We start from the raw sequence: 21,719 nt of genomic DNA on the forward strand, positions 1-21,719 counted from the left end.
CCTGGGGCTTTTCCGAACTCTGGCTCTCCAGCTGCAAAATGGGGACAAGATACTTTCCATTCCTCGCCTGGGCTGTGAGCCCTGAGGATGAGTAATACGAATGACAGTAGCTGGGCTGCAGTGGTTTTAATAGACGGGGGCGGGGCGGGGGGGGGTGGAGGGTTGTGCTAATGATGCAGCGGGAGGGGCAGGAAGCAGGATTTGTGGTCTCAGCAGGTGTGGCTCTGTAGGGGTCCCGCCTGACTTGGGAATTCCCTTGGGATGCAGCCGTGGAGGCTGCAGCCGGGAGCGAAAGGCAGTCCTGCTACCCACTACAACCTCCCCGTGAGGTAAGACAATCCCCATTTAGGGACTAGGAAACCAGAGGGATGCAGGCTGCTGAAGTTTCTGAGCTAGTAAGGAATGGGCTGGAACCTGAGTCACCTCACTGTCCTGCACACATGCCTTACACCCAGGCCAAGACACAGGACTGCTTTCTGCCCATCCCCATAGTGAGGCCATTGGCCAGAGGGCCCCAAAAGCTCACTACTCCGGCTCTCTGTTTCCATTTTGTTGCCTTTGGGATCGGGATCCAGGGCGATCTCCCTAAGACACAGGAATGACGGCACCGCTCCCCGGGGGTAGAACCCCCACAGCCTCCGTTGCTCTCAGTGCCATTGTCAGGCTGGGCTGTGGAAACCCCTGGGTAACCATGGTCCATCTTCCAGGGCATCATTGGCACAGGATGGTTAGTGCTTAAAATCCGTTTTTCTGGCAGGAGAACCAGCATGGATATTCTTGGAGTCAAATGCAAGGCTTGCAGAACATTTAATATAGAGCCATGTGTCTAAATTCCTTTCGAGTTCTGACTGAACACTTTGTCTGCTCTCCCCTCCCCCCCACCCCCCATGGCTCCAAGGCACTGCTGGATTGCTCAACTGGGCTCCAGGGAGCCCGTTTGAGAAGCTACTTTTCACAGGAAAACGCAACTTCCAGGCTCAGCACTCAGGGCCGTCTGTCCACTTTGCCTACTTATTTTTAAGATTTTTGTTTTTAAGTAATCTCTGCACCCAACATGGGGCTTGAACTCACGACCCTGAGATCCAGAGTCCCGCGCTCCACCGACTGAGCCACTGAGCCAGCCAGCCCCGCCCCCACCTGCCTTTCCTTCTCCCCACTCCTCCTCCCCTTTGCTCACCTGCAGCATCCACAGCCCGCGGTTCTGTCCCTCACCTCTCTGCCTTTGCCTAGGCTGTTTCCTCTGCTTGGAATACTCCGGCCTCTGCCTTCCGGTCTACTCGATGGCCTCTATCAACCCAGCTTGTAGCATCTGCCTCCCCTGCTCTGTACCCCAAGTCGGCTCAGAAAAACCCTTTGCATTATTGTGCTCTCTGGGTCAGGATTTACAAGAAGGCCTTGAGTGCAAGGCTCAGGCGCCCCTGGTGCCCAGAGCCGCTCGAGGCACTTAGTAGGGCCTCATGGTTTAGATGTGTCAAATGTAGACCTTCAAAGACGCCACCTAGACGCAGCTCCGGGAAGGACATCCAGTGCAGATTTCTGTGCAGTCTGCAGGGGGCGGTGTGGGCCCAGGCTGGCCCGAGGCCCCCCCCACGCGGCCTCAGCTGGGTCCAGACTCTCCCAGCCTGAATGCCTCTCCCCAGGACAAGTTAACAAGCTGGACCCTGAGGGAGGAGTTAAAGGCAGGCTCCATTGTCCCTGCCTCAACTTCTTGGCATCGCCACCCTGACGCTCCTCCAGCATAGTAAGGCCAGGTCACCCTCACCTCTAACACCTGGATCCAGCTGCTTCCAGACTTCATCCGCCCTCTTTCCCATGGGCTCTCGGCAACCTTCTGCTCCAGTCTGTGCCCAGGCAGCTCTCCAGCAAAAGATCCTCCTTAAGAGTTGGGGGGCCCTTCAATGTTCATCTCTCCAAAATTCTAACCCCTAACAGCACCCCCTCCACCAGTCCACTGGCTCCACCTCCTTGCTCACCCCAAACTGATGACATTGCTGTTACCTTGGTAACAGAGGCTTTGTGGGTGGGGAGGACACCATCAGAGGCCTGGGAGGTGGTGGGCGGCAAACCAGCACAGGGCCTGGGGAGGGTGCAGCCAGGGGCTGTGACTCCTGGCCCCCTGGCTGCTGTCAGCCCTATGGCCCCAGCCCCCAGGAGAAAAGAAACAGAATAGAAGGGGACATCTTTCAGGAAGGAGAGGTTTTCTTCATAGAGGAGAGGGAGGTAATCCCAAGGCCACCATCCCCCTCCCATGAGGACAAGTCTCCGGGACAGCCTCAGCTTGGCTGCGGAGGGGAGGAGGGATTGCATATCCTGGAGCCCATGTTGTTCCCCTCCAGGGAGCCTGGGCCACAGAGAGAGGGAATGGCTCACCCAGAGTGTGTTGGGGACAGTGCCACAAGCAGTGGGAGGGCGGCTCTCTGCCAGTGTCCTGAGCTCCAGGGGTTGGTGGCAGCAGGGGTGGTGGAAGGGCTCTCCTCCAGCCCCTGGGGACCTGGCTGTCCCAGATGCCACAGCCAGGCACTTGCGTAAGAGCCTTCTATATTTTCATAAAATCATAATTACCGTTGCCTGCATGGGCCTTAGCTCATTAGAGTGGTATCTGCCTCTGGGGCCCTGGTGGGCCGGCAGGGGGAGGGAGGGGAGGCCAGGCCTCTCACTGTCTTCCCTGTGTCCCCTGCCCCACGGAGCCTGGGCCCTCTTCCTTTCCCCAGCTGGGAGATGAGAACCAGACTTGACCTCAACCATGACAGACTCCCCACCCTAGGAGAACCAATTCTAAAGCTGGAGAAAAAACCAGCCACTCACTTTTTCATCTTGGGCTGTCCTTGGCAACTCAGGGGCTCAGAGGCCACCGCAGGGAGGGGCTTGAGCTGAAGGTGTTGTTCAAGGGAGAAAAGAGGTCAGTCCTTATGGAAGGAGAAGCAATCCCTCCCATCAGAGAATCAACCGCTCAGAGTAGAGGGGTCCTGGGGATCATTCAGGCCAGTAGTTCTTAATCTTTTGGGGATCTTAGATTCTCTGAGGAGAAGGTGAAAGCTCTAGACTCGCCCCCAGAAAATGCTTACCCTCCAACATTTTCTACCAGCTTCAAGGGATTCATGAACTCCTTGAAGCTCGCCTGCAAGCTCAAAGTTAAGTATCCCTAAATAAATAAATAGGTAGATAGATAGGTAAAAACTATTTATTGTGCCCTTACTCTTTCCAGCTCTTTACATATGTTAACTCATTTATCCTCAAAAGAACACTAAGAGATATACAATTATTGCCCCCATTCTAATCTGACTCCCTATGTCAACCTAATCTACTCCAATTCTGCCAGTCTAAAAAGAAGGAAACCAAAGTCCCTCCAGAGATGGATAGGTCTCTGCCCAAGAAAAGGAAGAAAAGGGCAGACTGGGATGAGAACCAGTCTTTCTTCATGTGCTGGACATTGTGCTGTGCACAGATTTGGAGTCATCTGGTCCATCCCTCTGTCCCCAGGCCCCCAAGAGCCTAGCACCCACTTTCACTCATTTGGCTGTCCTATTAAGAGGCACCGGGTAGTTCCGTTATGACTTGAGGTCTAGGGAGCCCTTCTGGGTGTGACTGCTACTTACCCTCCTATAGCACTTGGCCCCTGGCTCAGCCCACCCCTCCTATCTGCCCTCTGACTCTGAGATGGCATAATGTTCCTTCTTCAGGAGCTAGCTACTCCTGCCCTGTCCCCAGTCACTGCAGGGGGGGTTGTCAGCATGGAGGCAATGACTCAGGTTTAGTTCATGAAAGACTGCTCTGAAGCATGAAGGCTGCAGGCCAGAAAGGACATCCAGAGGTCATGGGATCCAGCCCCCTGCCTCCTCCGCATTGGCCCCATCTTGGGCTTCTGATGCCTAGACCAGTTGGGCCCGAGAGCCCACCAACTTCCCTGGCTTTCCTGGGTCACCCAGAGCACTGCTTCCCCCGGGGAATTCTTCCCTCCTAGAATCTCCTTTGGAGCTGGTTCCCTTATGAATTAACAGGAAAGTGAGAGGAGGAAGCTGTTTCTTCTCTCTGCCCCAGCGAAAGCACTGGGAAAGGACCAGTCTCTCAGAAGGAGGGAAAGAAGAAAACAACTTTCCCTGCAGGCTTCCCTGGGCTAAGGGGAGCTACCTCAGCCATTCTCCTCACAGTGAGGTAGGCACTGCCTCTGTGTTGCTGATGAAGAAATCAAGGCTCTAAAAGGTTTAGGTACCTACCCAAGGCCACACAATTAATTCGTGACTATATAGGTATTAGAGTCTAAGAAACTCAGAATCTCTGCTCTTTGGGGGGAAACAGGGGTACCGCCTGTCAGGAGGTCTCCAACACAGAAAAGCCCCCTGTTTGCTCCAGCCCAGGCTAGATGGAGGGCCTGATGACCCTATCTCAGGGTGCTTCAAGCACCCCTAAGTCTGAGCGCCCAGGGAGGGATGTTGGGCTAATCTGGGCTGAGGCAGAGGGAAGACTGCAGCCCTCACCTCAGAGGGCATTGGCAGAAGGCTGGCTAATGAATGCGCCTTTGGGGAGACTGGTCTGTGGGCTGAGGCCAGGATCCTTTGAAGCTCCTTTCAGGAAAGCGAGCACTCGGAGTCAGTCTGCAGCTGATGTGGGTGGATCTGGAGGGGGAAGGGACTAAGCCCCCACAACCACAAACCCTCAGTTCTCCCCTCATCCTATTTCTGCCACTGACAAATAAATCTCTATTCCTGCACATAGTAACCTGAGCAGTGCTCCAATGGTGGGCTCACTCTTGGGAGGACAGAGATTGCATGTATGGCTATATGCAGGGGCGGGCAGGAGGGAGGACACAGGGTTCGGCCTCTGTTCCTCAGGGCTGTCATAAAGGCAGAACCCTCTTGAGTGCCACCTCCCCCCCCCCCCCAGTGACACCCTCCCCGCCCCCAATCTCATCACCCACAGCAGAGGAGCCCCTGGAGGAGGGAGACTTTGATCCAGAAGTTTCTCCACCCACACCCAAGGAAGGATTCCTTCAACCCCCAACCTACCTCCCTTTCTTTGGACAGGCCAGGAGATAAAGCTAGACCTTTTGGTCAGGGCCAAAAGGAGCAGGAAGAGAGAGGGCTGGAGGTGAGGGAGGAGGACTTGGGGAAATGGCAGGTAAGCAACATGCATGAAGAAGTACCTTCAGGCCAAGTGGACAGAGGACAACTTGGAGAGTAAGAACCATCTTCCCCCTACATCTCCCTACCCCCTGATCTAACTCCATTTGTGGTAGGATGTCTAGGAGGGGAACGTGTCTTGGAGAGGTTTGGGGACCTTAGCTGTGGGGACTGAGGCCCCTTCTCTGCTGAATTCCAAAGGCCAAGCCTGGGAAGGAATCCCGCTCTGCATCCACAAAGGAGGGATTGTCAGGCCTAGCCTTTGACACATGATGTTAAGTTGTCCCTTCTCTGATTGAGGAGCAGAGTCCTCTGCTTGAGCACTATGAGGACATCTTCTCATGGTCCAGGGATGTGTATATTTGGAGTCTCCAGGGCAGAGACATCCGGTTAATGGTGCCGAACGGTCCACATTCTTCCACTACTTCACTATTAGAAAGTCCTAACTTTGATGTCACTCTCAGCTATCCTTCTGCAGATCCAACCTTTTTCTGTTCCCCTCAAGCCCATCCAGACTCTAATATGGTCTCCCAAGTCTTCCACGACTTTGTCACGACCCCCATTCCGGGTCTTTAGGAGTAAAACTACCCCCTACCCACATCTTTACCCTTCAGGCTCCTCCCCATCTTATCGAGCCCCCCCCAGGCTCCGCCCAGCTCACGCTCCTGGCCACCGCGGCAGCCAATAGCTGAGGAGCTGATTTGCATAGCGGCGCGGGGGAGCGGCGGAGGGAAGGGGGAGGGACCAGGCGACCTCCTAAATCAAAGTTGGAAGGCGAGGACTGGGCGGAGGGGACCCGGGTGCCGGGCTGGGGCCGGCGGGGGGAGGGGGAAAGGGATGGGGGGGCGGGCGCCGAGGACGGCGGAGCCGGCCGGACACGGACTGCTCCGTCGCTCCCTCCCTCAGCTCATCCCCGCGTCCCCACTTCCCTCCTCCCCTCGCTCCGAGCAGCATCCTCTGCAGACCCTCGGTCCTCATTCCCGGGATCGTCCGGCTCCCGCGGCTCCGTGTAATTACCCCTCTTCACTGGCCAACCCGGGAACTTTCTCCGCCCGCTCCCGGCCGTGGGGGGTCGCTTTGCCTGGGCGGATTTTTCCTGGGGTTCACTGGGGGGCAGTCTCTGGAGAAGGGCCTCAGGGTTCCAGAGAGACGTCTGCCACCTGCAACCTGCCCCCAGCGGGCCTGCCGTCGGGTCTTGGCACCCTCCCGCTCTCCCCCAACCATGACCGAAATGAGCGAGAAGGAGAATGAACCGGATGACGCGGCCACCCACACCCCCCCGGGGACCGTCTCTGCCCTCCAGGAAACCAAGGTAACTCAGGAGGCGAGAGGCCTGGACCCCTGCCCGGTGCGTCCCCAGCCCGGGTGCCCTCTCCCCGACGCGGTCACCACTGTGGGCTCGGGTGCCGCGGGATCACGGCAGCGGGACCCGGGTGATCCCGGAGGCTCTGCGCGGCGACCGGGGCGAGTGGGTTCGCGACGAGGGGCCACAGGGAGCCCCCATCACACAGGCACGACACGCCCTTGCGCGCGTGATGAGCGGACGCGCTGCCGCGACCCTCCGGGGAGGTTGTAACTCGGCTTTGTTGGAGGGAATCGGCGCAGCGAAGGCGGAGGGAGTGTGTAGCGGTGTGTAGCGGGTGTGGGCCGGTGTACGCGCCGGTGTGTGCGTGCGAGGCGCTCCCCTCCCGCGTCTGCCAGGTCTCTGTCTGTAGCTCGGTCTGTCCCTCTCTGCCTGTGTCTCTCCGAAAATGTCTCTACAACCTGTTTGTCTTGGTGTCTCTCCCGCTTTCTTTCGGCGTCTATATATGTTTATCTCTGGGCTCTCTGGATGTCGCTCTCGGACCCGCCGCAGTCCTGCATTCCCCCCTCCCAGCCAGGTTAGGCTCGGGGACGTGAGGCCGCGGCCCGGGGGTGCGTAGCTCCCGAGTGCGCGCTGGGGGCTGCGACAGCTCTGGCCATCGCGGGAGGGGACCGGGGGACTGTTGCCGCGTCTCCAGAGCAGAAGGACAGGCAGCCCCACCCCCCACCCCGGGAGCGGGACAGGGGGCGGGGGAGGGTGGGTGGGTGGAAGCAAAAAGAGAAGTCATCATAATTAATGAATGTCATAATTAACCTTAATTATGTATGATCGTTACTTCTGCGGGAGTCACAATGAATAAATTATTCCCCAGTGAAGGCAGGCGGAGCCCAGACTCCTGGCGCTATAGGGGTTGGTGGAGGCCACCACTTAAATTTAATGCCCCCCCACCTCTAATCTGTCCACTTCTTCCCCAAGTTCTAGGTGCTCACTAGTGACCCGCAAGAAGTTCTGCGGGGAGCAACATGAGCTGAGCCGGCTGGGGATGGGGAGAGAAAAGAAGGCTGTGTCAAGGGCGCTCTCTGCCTCCTCCCCAGACTTCAGGCCAAGGCCTCCTTCCCTCTCCCTTGCACCTGGTGTTCTGTTCCCAACTGCTCCTGTTTATCCAGTCGAGGAGGGGACACTGAAGACCAAAAAAAATGGGTGGGGTCTTTGGCTCCTTCCAGGTGTCAAGAGCTCATCTATAGCTCTTTCCAATGCCCATCTTCCTCCTAATTCTGTCCAGTCCACCCCTCAGGATATGAGGTTAATTCAAGGTCAAGGTCATCTAGAGAATGACCAGGAGTAGATGAGTAGGGGCAGGGTAGGGCCTGGCTGAGACACCCCAAGGAGCTCCTCGTCTCTAAACCAGTGAGACCCACTGGGTCTCCATGTCAGTCTTCAGATCTGAACTTGACCTTCTTCTGCCCCCTTCTGAGAACGAGACTCTGGTCTCTCAGACCACAGAGTTAACTCCCCCCCAGAGATCCAAGTCTCTACTAGGAAAGGAGTAAGGGAGGATATTGCTTGGAATATTTGTGACAGCTTTTTTTTAAAGCAGAGAGTCCCAGGAGCTGAGCCCCATCCTGACTGCCAATATCCCTGGCCTTCCCAGGTGCCTTGTAGTCACCCATGACAGACAGATACATTCCCCTTGCTTCCCAAGGCCCTTCCTTGCTTCCCACAGGAGGTCTGGCTGCCTGCCCCGCTTCTTAAGAGCTCTCCGAAAGCTGGAGCAGTGCTTGCCTCAGCAACCCCACAGCCTGCAAGCTCAGCTGTGTGGGCAGGGGGAGGTCAAGACCTGGCCGGTCTCTGCCTCCCTCCTCCCAGCACAAGAACCGTCCAGTGCTATCACCTCTGAGCCACAGAGATCCCAAGAGCGAGAGGAGGGGGATTACATACCTCGCCCTGCCCCTCTACCCCCCTTCCCTAAATCTCACCCTTGTGAAGGACTGTGATCACAACACAGGCTGGGCTGGGGGTCTGGGTGGAGGTATTCAGGAAGGCAGAGGTGGGCAGGGAGAGAATTCAGGGCCCTACCAGCCCCTTTAGCTCCCCACACCTCAACCTGTCCCAAAGAAGCTTTGGTCTCCAGACTCTAGGGCTTGGGGAAGGGGGAAGGGAGAGTTTGAGGCAGATCCAAAGAGGGGGCTGGTGTCCATTAGGCAGTGAAGCCAACATTCCAGGCTTATTCATCAGTGCGGGGGGCCCCCTGGGCATTTCTTGCCAACCTAAGTCCAGCCTCCTGCCCACGCTAAGGTTGGATCATATCCCTGTACCCAAGCTCCTCAGTGACCCTCCTGGTGCCATCATTGCCATCTCTGGGTCCCCATGCCATCTTACCACGGGGTGGTACCATCACCCCCTTTGGTGCCATCCTTGGGAAGACCCTGCCATGCCAACTCTGCCATCTGAGTCAGCTTGTGCCCCAACCACCACCACCCACCGCCAGCTGCCTGGTGCCCTTTCAGGAGCTGGAGGGAAGTGAGGAGATGCTGTGGGGAGTTGAGGAAATGAAAGGACCATCCAGTATGTGGGGAGGTGAGGAGGAGGCAGGCAGGCCAGGCCCAGCCTCTGGGAGGGGATTTAGAAGAAGGGGCCTGGTGGTCCAGGTTCCAAGCCAGACAAGCTCCTGGAACACCCAGAGAGAATAGGATCCAGGTGGGTCAGCTTGCCAGGGTACATGGCAGCTTCTCCCCATGCCAGGGAACGGGTCCTGGGACCCGGGGGCCCCAAAAAGATAGCTGATGGGAGTCAGGGAAAAGTCCTCTCTGGGAACTAGGCGTCCCAGGAGTGGGACTACCTGGCCAGGTTGAGCCAAAATGAGGTTTTAGTAACCAAGCCAGATGTCTCTTGAGTGGACAGGCATCAAGCCATTTGGCAGAGGTGCCCCCATCCTGCTGTCCAGCCACAACCCTTGACATCAGCCAACCATTCCTTCCCACTCCTCTGCCCTCCTGGGATCTGGGGCCCACAGCAGAGCCAGGGAGTCAGGAGCAGAAGTGGGGCTGCCTCAGTGCTGGGGAACATTCTGTTCCAGAGACCTCTGTACCCTACAGAGGTGGCTCTTGGCACTGAGGCCAGGGGAAGACCAGGAAAGGGCAGAGGCTGGAGAGTAAGGAGGTTTCAAATCTCATCCTGTGGGGATTACCATGGAAATAACAGCCTTGGGAGGGGAAGGGGAACACGACTGATGTCTTCAGATACTTGAAGGACTGATATCTAAGAGGGAGTAGCCCTTTCTGGAGCCAAGGGAAGAACAGAGCCGCTAGGCAACAAGATCTCAGGGAGGCAGGTTTCCGCTCTATATAGGGAAGCATTTTGCAGCGATTGCAGCTGCCCAAAGATGGGATGACTGTCCCAGGAGAGGGTGTGCTTCCTGCCACGGGAGGTGACCCACAGAGTCAGACAACTGTTCGGAGGGGACGTGGCCAAGGTGTTGTGGGATGATAGCATGGGCTGGGGACTACTCTAGGTGACGAGTCTTGCGGGTTCCTTCCAACCCTAAATTTCGATTGACCTGGCGGACAAGCCCATGGCATAGCCGAGGGGCAGGGGTGAGGGCCAAGGCAGAGCCCAGAGCAGCGGGACCCTTCGGGTCATTTGGGCTCAACAACGAAAGCCGCTGGTTCAAGTTCTAGCTCTGCCACTTACCAGCTGAAGACTCATCACATGTAGGTGATTTAACTCCTAGGCACCTGTGAGTTCATCTGCAAAGTGGGACAATAATTATCACTGTCTCAGAGGGAAGTGCCAGGATTAATGAGGTGAAGCAGATGAAGCGCTAGCCCGATCCCCGTATTCTGACAATGACCGCCCCTCATTATAGCTTTAGGTTTTTACTTTTTGGACCCAGAGCCTTGCGTTGCTTAGAGAGCATCTAGTCCTGCCTCCTTCCTCTTGCATTTGGGGAAACTGAGGCTCAGAGACGGGAAGTGAAGTGACTTGCCTTCAGGCAGCAGGTGTAGTTTTACACCCACCCCCAGCACATCCTCCCGGAGCCCTCTTGTGCTCTGTGCTCTGTCCCCTGGGCAGAATGGTGGGTGGAGGGGGGGGATTCTCCCTGCCTCTCTGGGCCTGTGAGAGCCCCCAGAGCCACACTGGCTCATAGAATGCCTTTGTGTTCTAATGAATTGTCCCTGTGGCCCTCCGCCTCTGCCCTAACACCCAGGGATCTGGGGCATGGGGCCCTGCTTCTCACATACAAAGAAGCCCACAGTGCCACACAGGAAGCTGAATTTGGAAGGAGCTGGGCAACTCAGCGTGCCAGAAACCCCAAGGCTCTGGCCTCCCAGCCGGCACACCAGGGCCTGCCTCGTGCCCAAACGTCTCCCTCTCCCTCTCCGCTTCTTCCCATATTTTGCTGCCTGCTGGCCTCCCTGCGGTCACGCAGGCTGCTTGATGTGCCAGCTGGGAACCCCGACCACTTCTCCCTGCCTGAAGCCAGGCCTCTGGCCCTCTTTACCGATCACTGCTGGGAAGGAGTGGGCAGGGGGTAAAGGGGCTCTCACTAGGGGGGAAGAGGTTCAAGGATCTGAGTAGAGATGTTTCCAGATGTCACTCTGGGCAGACTCTGAGAAGGATGTGTTGGGGTGAGCAATGGAAGGAACTCTGGCCTCAGTGTAGAACTGACCCAGCATTCCAGAACATGGGCTCCATTTCGGATTCCAGGCGCTTGCCCATCATTTTTTTTTTTTAAAGATTTACTGAGAGAGCGAGAATGAGAGAGAGAGTATACGAGAGGGGTGAGGGCCAGAGGGAGAAGCAGGTTCCTCGCTGAGCAGGGAGCCCGATGTGGGACTCGATCCCGGGACTCCAGGATCATGACCTGAGCCGAAGGCAGTTGCTTAACCAACTGAGCCACCCAGGCGCCCCTTGCCCATCATTTAATCAACAAATATTGACTGAGCACCTACTATGTCTTGGGGCTCTGTGTGGGGATTTGATTCAACTGTCCCTGCCCTCGAGGGGCTCCGGGCTCCTGGGGGAGTAAGAAGTAAATGACAACGTAAACCAGATTGGATCTATAATGGAAGTCAGTACTGGGTGCAGTGGGGCCCAGAGGAGGGAGTGGTTATACTAAACGGAATTCCTGCAGAAGAGACCGCTTCCCGCTTCCCGGAGGAGGAACAGTCACTGGAAACCCTGAAGGATAAAGGGGGTATTCATTGGATAAGGCAGAGAAAAGGAGAAGCACAACAAAAAAGGCCAGGGTGGGGGCGGGGAAAGCCCAGAGGAATAAACATGGACGAGTTGGAGAATCCCTATGTCTGGGCGGCAGGCGGAAGGCATGGATTGGAAGGGAAGCCTTGGCCAAGCTGCAGAGTCTCACGACTGGGGCAAGGGTCTTGGCTGTGTCCTGAGGAGCCAAGCATTTAGCCAGGTCAGGGATCACCTCCCTGGCAGCTGTAGGGAAAGCAGGGGGAGATGGGCAGGGTGGAGGCAAGGGGTTGTGGCCCTGAACCGGGGCAGGGCTGTGGAGGTGATGAGGTGATTATAGGGGATGGGCCAGAGAGCGATTTTGGAGGAAGAATCAGCCCTGAGGATGAGGGTCCGGGATGACCCCTCCCCCACTCCCAGCCTGTTTGAGAACACAGGTGGAAAACCTCATGTGTTTGTTCGGCCCCCAAAGTATTATTTTGTTTAACTCGAGTAAATAGTACACCCATACGATGAAATCCTGTGTAGCCATAAACAAGAATGATGAAACTCTTTATGTGTTGGTATGGAATGATTTCCAAGATTTACTGTTAAGTGAAAAAAGCAAGGCGTAGGAAACATAGTACACTACCATTTCTGCAATGGAAAAAAAAAGGAAATACAACCTCTTGAATTTATTTCTATCCAAATTCACAGAAAAGTCTAGATTTTTTTTTTGGAAAAAATTGGAAAGCCTGGTGCCACTGGGCTGGCCGTGTGGACTAGCCCCGGTTGTCCAGGGGACCCCAGCAGCTGCTTTCTGGCCATCCAGCCTGTCACAGTGCTCACCACTCCCAACTGTGCCTGCCCAGCCAGAACTCCTCTGCTCATGGACGTTACCCACCTGGCTCCTGTCGGCATCTGGGATTGGGACCGCCTTCTGGAACAGGGCAGCTTCTGTCTTAGTACTTCGAGGCTGCAGCTGACCAAGGAGATATCCTGGCCCGGAGCCAGTCCCCTCTGGCTTTCACTTACAGCCCCACTTCCTCTCTCAGCTGCAGCGGTTCAAGCGCTCGCTTTCCCTCAAGACCATCCTCCGAAGTAAGAGTGTGGAGAACTTCTTCCTTCGCTCGGGCTCTGAGCTCAAGTGCCCCACTGAGGTGCTGCTGACCCCCCCAACCCCGCTGCCCCCTCCCTCCCCACCACCGGCATCTACAGACGGGGGCCTCCCAACCCCGGCCCCCTCCCCCTGCCCCATCCCACGGCCCCTGGCATCACTCAAACCAGTAAGACTGCACAGCTTCCAGGAACATGTCTTCAAGAGAGCCAGCCCCTGTGAGCTCTGCCACCAGCTCATCGTGGGTAGGTGCCTGGGGGGGGGGGGTGTCAAGGAGAGAGGTCAGGGTGGGGGTGGGGAGTATGCCCGATGTTGGACTCTTGCTATTCAGGGCCCTCCATCCTAACTGTGCCCCTCACCCTGGGTGGACAAATGAGCAGCCTTGGGGTGGGCGGGTGCCCAGTGTCGCTGCATTTACTAACAGCTCAGGCTTCGGCTGACACGGCAAGTGTATGAGGGGGAGGCACTAGGCCCCCAGGCCGAAGTGAGGATGCCCGACCCCTTTCTCCCACCGATGCCCTAACCTGCCCCCTTTGCTCCTTGCCCCTGGATGTATCCTCTTTTGCCTAATCCTTCTTGTTGAACCCAAATCCTTCCCAGGAAACTCCAAGCAGGGTTTGCGGTGTAAGGCATGCAAAGTGAGTGTCCACCTCTGGTGCTCTGAGGAGGTCTCCCGCCAGCCGTGCCCTGGCAAGGCGGTGAGTGGGGACCATGCAGGGCTGGCTGGCTGTGGGTGCCCCCCCACAACTGGCCTGAGGGGGGGATGACTGCCCCTCTCCAGGCTGGTTCCTCCTGTGGGGTGGTCCTGGGCCTTGGGGAAGGACAAGCTCTTGGCGGGCTGTGACACCCTCATGCCCTCTCTCTCTCTCTGCTCCCTCTCGCCATAGTCCTCCTTCCGCCGCAACTTCAGCTCCCCGCTCCTGGTGCATGAGCCACCCCCAGCCTGTGTCACAAGCAGAGAGTCCCCACCCACTGGTGAGTGTCCCCCCATGGCCCCTGATCCTGCTGGGGTGTGATGAGAAACCCACACATTCGTCAGATAGGCACCTGAGTCATGTGGCACCGCCAGTCCTTGGCACTTCCCTGCTCTGAATGCCCTTGGCCTGAATGTAGGGGCATGCATTCATTCATATCTTATGGAACAGACATCTTATGGAACACTTACTAGTGCCAGGCATTGTGCTGTCGACATGAGGACACGGCACTGAAGAAGGTGAAGTTCATGGTCTAGTAAGGGAGTTAGACGTGAAAGAACTAATCACACAAATCGTCAGTTAATCACCATTCTCATGAATGCCTGAACCGAGGAGGATAGGGACTAGAGAGTCAAGTCGGCACGGTCCTCCTCCGCAGGGAGAGGGAAGCCGTCCAGAGATACGAAGGATGAGGAGTAATTCCAGCAGGATCTGGTGAAGGCTGGTGTGGGCAGAGAGGGGCCTGGGGTGGGATGGGGCAGGGAGTTAAAGAAAGGACGTCTTGGCTGGGGCCGAGGGAGTGAAAGTGATGCAGGGCTTCGGGGCAGAGCAAGGTTGGCAGCTGGGTGCCTGACCTTGAGGGTGGCTCCTTGGCAGGAGCCAGCGGGAAGGTAGACCCCGTCTACGAGACCCTGCGCTATGGCACCTCCTTGGCACTGATGAACCGCTCCAGCTTCAGCAGTACCTCTGAGTCCCCCACGCGGAGCCTGGTATGTCAGGCACCAAAGGGGAGCCTGGGGGGCAGGGGTCCCTGAGGATGAGGGTCCAGGAGCTGAGCCCTCCCCCTTTGTCCCCAGAGTGAGCGGGATGAGCTGACTGAGGATGGGGAAGGCAGCATCCGCAGCTCAGAGGAGGGCCCTGGAGACAGTGGTGAGTGGCGGTGGGGACCAGGGGCAAGAACAGAGCACAGGGCAGGCCATTCCCCGCTGCCTCACGGCCCGGCCCTGCCCTGGCATCTCTAGTATTCACAGCCCCGGCCGAGAGTGAAGGGTCAGGACCGGAGGAGAAGAGCCCCAGACAGCAGGTGAGGTTATGCTGGCACTGAGCCCTGGGAGGCCAGATGGGAAGGGGATGTCACTTCTTCCTGTCATTGATCCATAGGTGGGTGAGAGCATGGTGAGTGGGAGTATCACTGCTCCGTCACTTATCCTCAGTCTACGGGGATGGGCAATGCCAGGGTGAGTACACAAGGAAGGCAGGGGGTACCACCCCTCCCACCACTGAGCCAATGTCTGCTGTGCCCACTCCCCAAGAGTGGGCCGCTCTGGGGTGCAGCCACCAGAGGAGAGTTCTCTTTCTCCAACCTTGGCCCAGACCCCCAAGGATGAACACGGTAAGATAGGAGAACCTGACCTCTCCCTGTCACGGACCCAGGTGCACTGTGTCCCACCTCCTAGCTCCCCCAGGGTAGGCCAGGTCAGGGCCAGTGAACAGTGGGTGGAGTGAGGAGAGTGTCCCCCTCTCATCACTGACCCAGAGCTCTTCCACAGCCCCCCAAGCCCCCTCTGCGAAAGGACGTGGGGCCCATGTACTCCTACGTCGCGCTCTACAAGTTTCTGCCCCAAGAGAACAATGACCTGGCTCTGCAGTAAGTCGTCTTTGTGGTCCAGCCCCACTGGGCAGCCACCGGGCTCCAAGCTCAGGGCCCTGCTCCCAGACCTTGGAACATGAGTGTGAGGGGGACCTTCAGGAACCTTCTCCTGCATGCATGAGACAGCTAAGCCCGGAGAGGAGCTGGACTGCCCAGAGTCCAAAAGGGACTGGTGCTACTGTCCTGTCTCCTGCCCTCGGTCCGGGCTCTGCCCTAAAGTGTTTGCTGTACCTGTGGTCACAGTGTCCTCTGACGGCATCAAGAATCCTCCCCCAGCTGCGGGGGGCGGGGCGCGCTGGGGATCTGGGGGCCCCAGGTGGTTAAGATGTGGAAAGGGCAGGTCCCTCCTGCCCATTTGCGATCCCAGCTCTGCCCTCCCAGGCCTGGGGACCGGATCATGCTGGTGGATGACTCTAACGAGGACTGGTGGAAGGTGACTTGGCAGGGTGGGGAGGAGAGGGACCCTGGTAGGCACCTCACCATTCCCCACCTTCAGTGGGCATTGCCCCACCTTCTCTCCAGGCCCAAAGACCTCCCCCACTCCTCCAGCCACTGGCCCTCGCCAAGCCTAGGACCAACACTTGGGACTTGCTCTCACTTTGACCCTCCCTGCCTCAGCCTTGTCCCTCTGCTCACTTCACGCCCTTCCCAGTGCAGAAGCCACCCTACTGGGGGTTCGGATACAGGAAGCCCAGGATCTAGAGTTTGATGGCATTGGCTCTGAATGGGCATCAAGTCTAGAGGAAGCAATGTGGGAGGGGGTGGCACCGATGCTCATTGCCAGCCTCATCCCCAGGGCAAGATTGGCGACCGGGTTGGCTTCTTCCCAGCCAATTTTGTGCAGCGAGTCAGGCCAGGTGAGAACGTTTGGCGCTGCTGCCAACCCTTCTCTGGGCACAAGGAACAGGGGTACATGAGCCTCAAGGAGAACCAGGTGAGTGCCTGGACCCTGCAGCAGCCGGAGAGGTGGGCATGGGAGCAAGGCGGCAGGGGCAGCGGCGAATGCCCTGGAGGAGGACACTTGCAGCCTGGCAGTGGGAGGGAAGGCGGGTTCGAAGGTGGGGCTGCAGGGCCCTCCTGTCATCTGCTGGGAATTGGGGCTGGTGGCCAACAAAGGCAGGGGGCTGAATTTGGTTAGAGACAGCTTGGGGGAGGGGAAGAGCACTGGATGAGGAATCTGGAGGCTTGGGTTTGAATGTTGGCTGTGCCTCTGGCTTGTTGTGTAAGCTCCCGCAAGCCCCTTTCCTCCCCTTACTTCCTCTGTGAAATGGGAGTTCAGTCGGGGCGTTCGGCCGGCTGATCTCACAGGTCAGCCCCGGAGAGCTGCTCAGCGTCTGCTGATGTCCTGATCTCACTGCCGAGCCCAGTTACCCTCAGGGGACCTGCACCCATCACCCCAGCTGAGGTCTCCAACCACATCTGATCCTGGGCCCATCATCCCCTAGGGTGGCCCCCTGGGAGCCATCAGCAGGACTCGGGGCCACGGCTATAGGCAGAGCCAGGACTCAGCTCCGTGTCTCTCCCACTCAGATCTGTGTGGGCGCGGGCAGGAGCAAGGATGCTGACGGCTTCATCCGCGTCAGCAGTGGCAAGAAGCGGGGCTTGGTGCCAGCCGACGCCCTGACCGAGATCTGAGAGGAGCCAAGAGAAGCCAGATGCCACCCCTGCCCATGCCTGGCCCTTGCTTCTGACCCCGGAGGGGAACAGGCATCTGCCCACACTCTTCTGCCCTCTGCCTCTCTCCTAGGGGCCACTCCCCGGGCCTTGGGAGCCTTCTGCACTGAGGAAGGTTTTATTTCTTGGGTCCCAAGGTGCCCTGAGGGAGTTGCTCCTCTGGGACTTGGGCATGAGGAAGGAGGAGAAAGTGGGAGGGAATGGGGAAGCTCCAGGTAGGTCCAGCCAATGCCCGGATACCCCCAGTTGCCACGCTGAGTGCAGCCCCGGGGAGGGGGGCGTTCCCGGGGAACTTTCCTGCTGCTTTGTCCAGAGAGCCTTCCCATGTCCACACCACCTTTGCATGCCCGACACCATCCCCCTCTCCCCACAGAGCCCCTGCCTGGGTCTATGTGTGTGACCCTGCAGCTGCCCCTTTGGAAGGAAGTGGGGCCTTGGGAAGGTGCCTTCCCGAGTCCCTCAGCCGCCTGCCGCCAGGGGTTGGGAGGCGATTCAGGGCTGCAGGAGGATCCTGAGTCCACCTCCTGGTTTCGCCACCTCTCTCACTCCATCAATTCTCAGGAAAGTTCTGCGGGAATCTCTCCCCTTACTTGAAACCCAGGCAGACAGAGGAGGGGAGGGCCATGTTCTAGGGAAAGCGTGGGTAAATCAGAGACTGTCTCCTCAAGAACAGTCACCACAGAGCAGCCTCATCGTGCCCTTGTCCCCTGGAGAAGGACACCCCGGAGCGGCCTGCACACAGAAGCCTGACGGAGCCCGTGCTTGGTCAGAACCCCCATGTCACTGTCAGGACTCTCTCGAGGTCCCTGGTGGCAGGGCTGGCCAGCCCGGGGAGCTGTGCTTACCTCGTGAGCCCAGGTCTCACGAGGCACACCCTGGGAGCCCCACCCTCAGGGCCCCCCTCCGTATGGCCCTTCCTCACCCCCTTCCTCTAGGCCTTGCAGGAAACACGGGGACCCCCCCCTTCAGTGCAGGGGTCCCTCTTCTGGCTGTGTCTGAGGGAGTGGGAGATGCTCAAGGCAGCCCCGTCATTCTGTTTGGCCACCAGGAAAGGAACGGGGTAGGCACCCTGGGGGTGGGGTGGGCACATACGAGGAGGACCCCTCCGTTGCAGGTTGCTTTTCTCTGGTGCCAAGCTCCCTCTCCCCCCAAGCTCAGAGCCTCCTCTCGTGCCCTTGATCGTGCCAGCCAATGCCAGCCCCCATCCTGGGCACAGTCACACCCTCCCGTACAGGGGGAGGGACACATCCTCCTACCCACTGGCCCCGGCTCCACTTGTCCCCCTCGGAGGGGGGCTCAAGCCACACTGCCCTGTTTGCTGCCACGGGCCCCCCCACCCCCAGCGATATCCCAGGGGCGGGCCCAATGCCCACTGTACATGAGGCTGCATGACGGGTCTGCTGGGGCATCGCTGAGCCCCCAGACCCTTAAATAAATGTTTCTTGTCCCAATCTGTCTGCTCTGTGTATCTGCTTGGGAGAGAGGAAGGAAAGGTGCAAGGAGTGGGGCGGGGGCTGGAGGTGCCAAAAGGAGACAAGCCTGGAGGTGGGAGAATTTGCGGATCTCTGAGAGGAGGGGCGCTGGGCTTGGCCCAGACGTTGCAGGGGTCCCCCTGCCTCCCCGCTCCCTTCCCCCACAGCAGCCTGAGATGGGGGATCTGGGGAGGATTTCGAGAGGAAAGCAGGGCAGGGGTGGGGTGGGATGTTGAGGGACGTTGCAAGGGGAGAGGGTGCGTTGCGGCTGCGGTCTGGCTCGAAGCACACGTGCGTCCGCGGGGGACGGCCACCCAGCTGGCGCCTCGGCACCATCTCTGCGCACCTGGCGGTGGCCTCCGAAAACACCCGAGATCAGCCTCGCCCCCGCAGCCCCCAAGACCCGAGGCAGGAAGGCAGGCGGCGCGGACAGTCGCCGACAGGGGCCCCCCTCCCCCGAGATGACTGGGGGCGATGACTCAGTGCCGCCCGTCATGGAGAGCCTGGCACGCAGGGGGCCGGCGGCGGCGCCCCTCCCGCATCAGTGCCCGCCGCCCACCTGCTCCGCCGCAGAGCCGCCTCTTTCCCCCTCCACCCGCCTGGCCGCGTCATCGCCGAGGCAGGCACGTCCTGTGCTATTTATAGGAAGAGGGGAGCGCAGAGGGAGAGCGAGGCGGGCTGCGGGGGTGCCAGGGCCACGCCGGTGCCGCCAGAATGGGGGGGGGGTGCTGCCCCTCCTGATCGGCACCCAGCGCTCCTGCCTTGCAGCCCCCCACCCCCCAAAGCAAGGTCGGCCAGGTAGGGCCAGACGCTGAGCTTTTGTTGCGCCCCCTCACCCAGGGAAGGCCCTGGAGCTCGGTGGGTGAGCGGGAGGAGGAAGATGACCTCTCCTTTCTAGGACCCCTGACGGTGGGAATGAAAAAAGGGGTCACAAACCCAGTCCAGTGGCTTCAAGAGAGGGGAACTCACTTGAGTAGGCACCAGGTGTGCCTGGAGAGCCAGGCCAGGAACTTATGTAATCCCCTCGATGACCCACTGAGGAAAGTGGTGCTCTCCCCTTTTCACAGATGAAGAAACTGAGGCACAGAGATATTAGGTGGCATACTCAAGGTTATTACAGCTTATCCAGCCCCACCTTGCCTCTTTTATACATAGGGACACTGAGGCCCAGAGTGGACCAGTAACTTGCCCAAGGTCACCCAGCAAATTGGTGACCAAGACAATTTCAGAAATCATTCTCTTGCCTCCCAATTTGGCTCTTTCCTGACCTGGGTCCCTCAGTGCCTCAAACCAACAAGATGGAAACAGAGACACCCCAAGACGCTGGGGCAGGGGCTCCAGGGATCGCAAGCCCACCCACTGGAGAGAGTGAGAGCCTTTCAGCCAAGCTTTCTGCACACTCCACTTGTGCCTGCCACCAGTCGGCAGCCGGCCTGGACCCCCGCCTCCTCTCTGGCCCATTTGCCACACTGCTGAGGGCAGCAGAACCACTAACAGCACGCCCACAGCCTGGGGGCTGAGAACAGCTGGTGCCCCCGCCAGAGCCTCTGCCCTCCTCTGGGCCCATTCTGGGGGTGGCTGGGCCAGCAGTACCACTGGCCTTGGGCAGAGGATGCCCAGGCACCTGCCGGTGCCAGCTCCCCATTTGGCTCTATTGTCTGACCCACACATGCCCTCCCTCCCTCCCTCCACCTCAGCCTGAGCTTAACCTGGCATAGATGGTCTGTCCGTGGATAGACTTCAGGGAGATGTGAAAAGAGGGAGTCTGGAAGCCAGAGACAAGAGGCCTAAAAGAGTGGAGAGATGGATACCAGAGGTGGGGGGGGGAGACACAGACGGAGTGAGCCCCTCTGTGCAACCTCACCCATCTCGCTAGTCCCACTCCATTTGGCCTTGTCAACCTTCTTCACCCCCCACCCTTGTCACCCTCCACCCTGACGCTTGGGACAGGGTGGGGACCTCTACTGAGGAGTGCAAGGGAGGCAACCTCTGCCCTCCCTGTGCTGGCAGGGAGCTGGCCGGGGGTGGGGGGGGGGGTGGGGGGGTCGTCTCTCTCTCTGAGCCTCGGAGAGAGCCCTGGGAAGGGGACCAAGGACCCTGGCCCCCTCCTGCTCATGGCCCTAGAGCAGCTGTGCGTGCTACCTCTGCGGCTGTCTACTCTAAATCACACCCTCCCCCGTCGGGAGGGTCAAAGGTAGGTGCTAGTGTTCACGCCATGCTGAAATTCTGGGGATTCGTTGGCTTCTCCAGGCCTCAGTTTCCTCCCCCAGAAATGGAATGGGACTTGCTCAGGGAGGCTTTACCTGAGGGCCACGAGCACCTTTAAACGATATGCAGAACTATGTGGTGGGATCAGTTGTATGATCTTGAGAGGATGGATCTATCTTCCCATCGGAATTTCCCTAGGCTCCTGGACCTAGAAGAGATCCAGCGGTTACTTTAGGGGATCTGCCTGCTAAGGGGGCGCTCCCGGCCCTACCCTGGGAAGGCGTTGGAAGCGCATGGTAAAAAGAAGTAACCTCCAGGCTTGGGGTGAGCTCCAGAAAGAAGTGACTAAACCCAAGAGATAGGCTTCCACAACCCAGAACCCTTCTTTCCCACCCCAACTCCTTCCAAAACAGCCCTGAAAGTGAGGCCGCGTCCTACCCCTGCAGCAACCTGCAAGAGAACAGCGCCATCTCCTGGTCCAGAGGGCAACCGGCTTCGAGTTGCAAGCTCAGGAAGCCCGGGCCGAGCGTTCCCACGCTAACTTTTTCTCCTTCCTGTCATCCCTCCACTGCCCCGGGCCGGGGGGTGGGGGGCATGAGGGGAGTGGAAGGGGGGTGACCTTCAGTGCTCTTCCTCTTGTGGTCCAGCCACGCTTGGGAAGGAGGTGTCCCATGATCCAAGCTGGAAGCTTGGCCAAGGTCCTTCCTCTCCTAGGCCACAGCCTCCCGCCCCCGGGGTGGGACGAAGGATTACAGCAGGAGCTCAAGGATCAAGTTCACACGCTGCTACAGTGGCCACAGGGAACCCAAAAATCAGGTTCGGATGCACATGGGCGGTGGTGAAGATCCTCTAGATATTCCTGAGTCTGGGCTACCCTGCCTTGGGCTACCCACCTGCCCCACCCTGTCTGGACTGGACGAGGACACTAAGGGCAGAGTAGGAGTGAGGACCGCTGTCCCCAAGAACACATCAGTCCTGTCTTTCCCATGCCAAGTGCACATGGGAACATCTGCCCAGCACATCCCCTGAAGGCCCCAACTGGCCTTCACATTGCTTCTCAGGAGAGGGGCGGAGGGCAGGGAGGAAAC

The 21,719-nt window shown here is 58.5% G+C and overlaps 1 protein-coding gene across 2 annotated transcripts; it reads left to right on the top strand.

Annotated features, from left to right (window-relative positions):
- The first annotated feature begins 6,339 nt into the window (after positions 1-6,339).
- On the top strand, positions 6,340-16,912 carry STAC2 (SH3 and cysteine rich domain 2). 2 transcript variants are annotated; one of them, XM_088027305.1, is made up of 12 exons: positions 6,340-6,429; positions 12,651-12,957; positions 13,313-13,410; positions 13,600-13,687; positions 14,284-14,396; positions 14,484-14,556; positions 14,649-14,710; positions 14,788-14,802; positions 15,177-15,274; positions 15,659-15,710; positions 16,074-16,211; positions 16,808-16,912. In XM_088027305.1, exons 1-12 carry the CDS (start codon positions 6,340-6,342, stop codon positions 16,910-16,912), a joined length of 1,239 nt encoding a protein of 412 aa, XP_087883431.1. The 2 variants fall into 2 exon arrangements, with proteins under 2 accessions (XP_087883431.1, XP_027945744.1); XM_028089943.1 differs by lacking the exon at positions 14,788-14,802.
- The last annotated feature ends 4,807 nt before the right edge of the window (positions 16,913-21,719 follow it).

Source organism: Eumetopias jubatus, unplaced genomic scaffold (genome assembly GCF_037043125.1).
Source record: "Eumetopias jubatus isolate StellerSeaLion01/CBP00866 unplaced genomic scaffold, mEumJub1_p1.0 scaffold_10, whole genome shotgun sequence".
NCBI lineage: Eukaryota > Metazoa > Chordata > Mammalia > Carnivora > Otariidae > Eumetopias > Eumetopias jubatus.

What these genes read in the sequence shown, in the direction of transcription:
- STAC2 (XM_088027305.1), top strand. Translation starts at nt 6,340, where the DNA reads ATGACCGAAATGAGCGAGAAGGAGAATGAACCGGATGACGCGGCCACC. An exon ending in GGAGGGCCCTGGAGACAGTG is followed by an intron (nt 14,557 to 14,648) that starts GTGAGTGGCGGT and finishes TGGCATCTCTAG; the next exon opens with TATTCACAGCCCCGGCCGAG. An exon ending in CTAACGAGGACTGGTGGAAG is followed by an intron (nt 15,711 to 16,073) that starts GTGACTTGGCAG and finishes CCTCATCCCCAG; the next exon opens with GGCAAGATTGGCGACCGGGT.